We start from the raw sequence: 1,093 nt of genomic DNA, 5'->3' as shown, positions 1-1,093 counted from the left end.
ACATATTTTTTAATAAAAACAATATATAATACATGAATAAAAATAAAAATAGAATAGAATAATTGTTTTACCAGTATCTATGCATGATTCGAAGAGGGATTTTGCTTCCACCAAAGGCTGAGGGTCGTTCTCTGTAGCATTTTCTGAAAGGTAGCCTGTGAATTTATAATCATGGTTAAATATTTTATTTAATAAAAGAAAATAAATTGCATCCTAGTTGCCTAAAAAAAGTTTGTTTTATTTTTTTTCTGCTGAATAGTCTTAAATAACAATACTCAAATATTAATTTTTAATATAAAAAAAATAAATTTGAAAGAATACAAACTAACACAGTCATGTACCTTCATACAACATTATATCCATAGAGTATCTTAGAGTATTATATACACAATGTGTGTGTATATAATAAGTAATAACAATGTTTATGTTTTCGAAATAATTATTACTGGTCTCTTAGAGAGAAATTTATCAAATCAAATATTCTACACCTTTCATTTTTATTTCGATGGGTTGAATCTTGGTTCAGAATTTTGATTGTACACCGTCTAAATCTTGATTATTCATGCTTATTGATAATAATTATGAGTCATTTATTGTTCAATTTTTGTGTAATATTAAACGTATTTATTGAAGAGATCAACAATTGATCGTATAAACAAAATTCTGATATATACATCCATACACGTGTTTGCACTGTCAAAATGCGCCAGAGAATTAAATACTATTTGCTGAGAGTAAACATTGAATTTCCGCTTGGTGGATAATTCTTTTGTTTCAGTCCAATAGTATGGATCTGTTTCCTTGTTTATTTTGGAATGGTTCCAAGTGATTCCACTCTCCAGTAGTCCGCGTATGCCCTACTGCTATTGTTGTGCGTTTTTTAGTAATTGTATCAATATATTGATTCGTAGGAAAACAAAGTTATTTCAGAAACATTAGTAAATCAGAAACCTGACCAATGTAAAAAAAGTGTCTGATGTTCCCAAACCCTAAAAAATTCTTTTCTCGAATTAGTTGAAGAGTAAACGTAGATTCCACTCCTCATTAATTTGTTATTGTTGTTGTTGATTGTTGCTTAAAGTCGTAAAACTCT

The 1,093-nt window shown here is 28.3% G+C and overlaps 1 protein-coding gene across 1 annotated transcript in view; it reads right to left on the bottom strand.

Annotated features, from left to right (window-relative positions):
- Nep5 (Neprilysin 5) overlaps window positions 1-1,093 on the bottom strand; it is a 270,596-nt gene that overhangs the window by 186,141 nt on the left and 83,362 nt on the right. Inside the window, exon 3 of the mRNA XM_067046034.1 lies at window positions 72-155. Within this exon, the coding sequence (XP_066902135.1) occupies window positions 72-155 (84 nt within the window). The remainder of the gene's footprint in view (window positions 1-71; window positions 156-1,093) is intronic.

The sequence above is a fragment of the Halyomorpha halys genome, unplaced genomic scaffold (assembly GCF_000696795.3).
Source record: "Halyomorpha halys isolate HHAL.00 unplaced genomic scaffold, Hhal_1.1 Scaffold677.1, whole genome shotgun sequence".
NCBI classification, from domain to species: domain Eukaryota; kingdom Metazoa; phylum Arthropoda; class Insecta; order Hemiptera; family Pentatomidae; genus Halyomorpha; species Halyomorpha halys.
The sequence above is the reverse complement of the archived record's forward strand: the minus strand, read 5'-3'. Positions and strand labels throughout refer to the sequence as shown.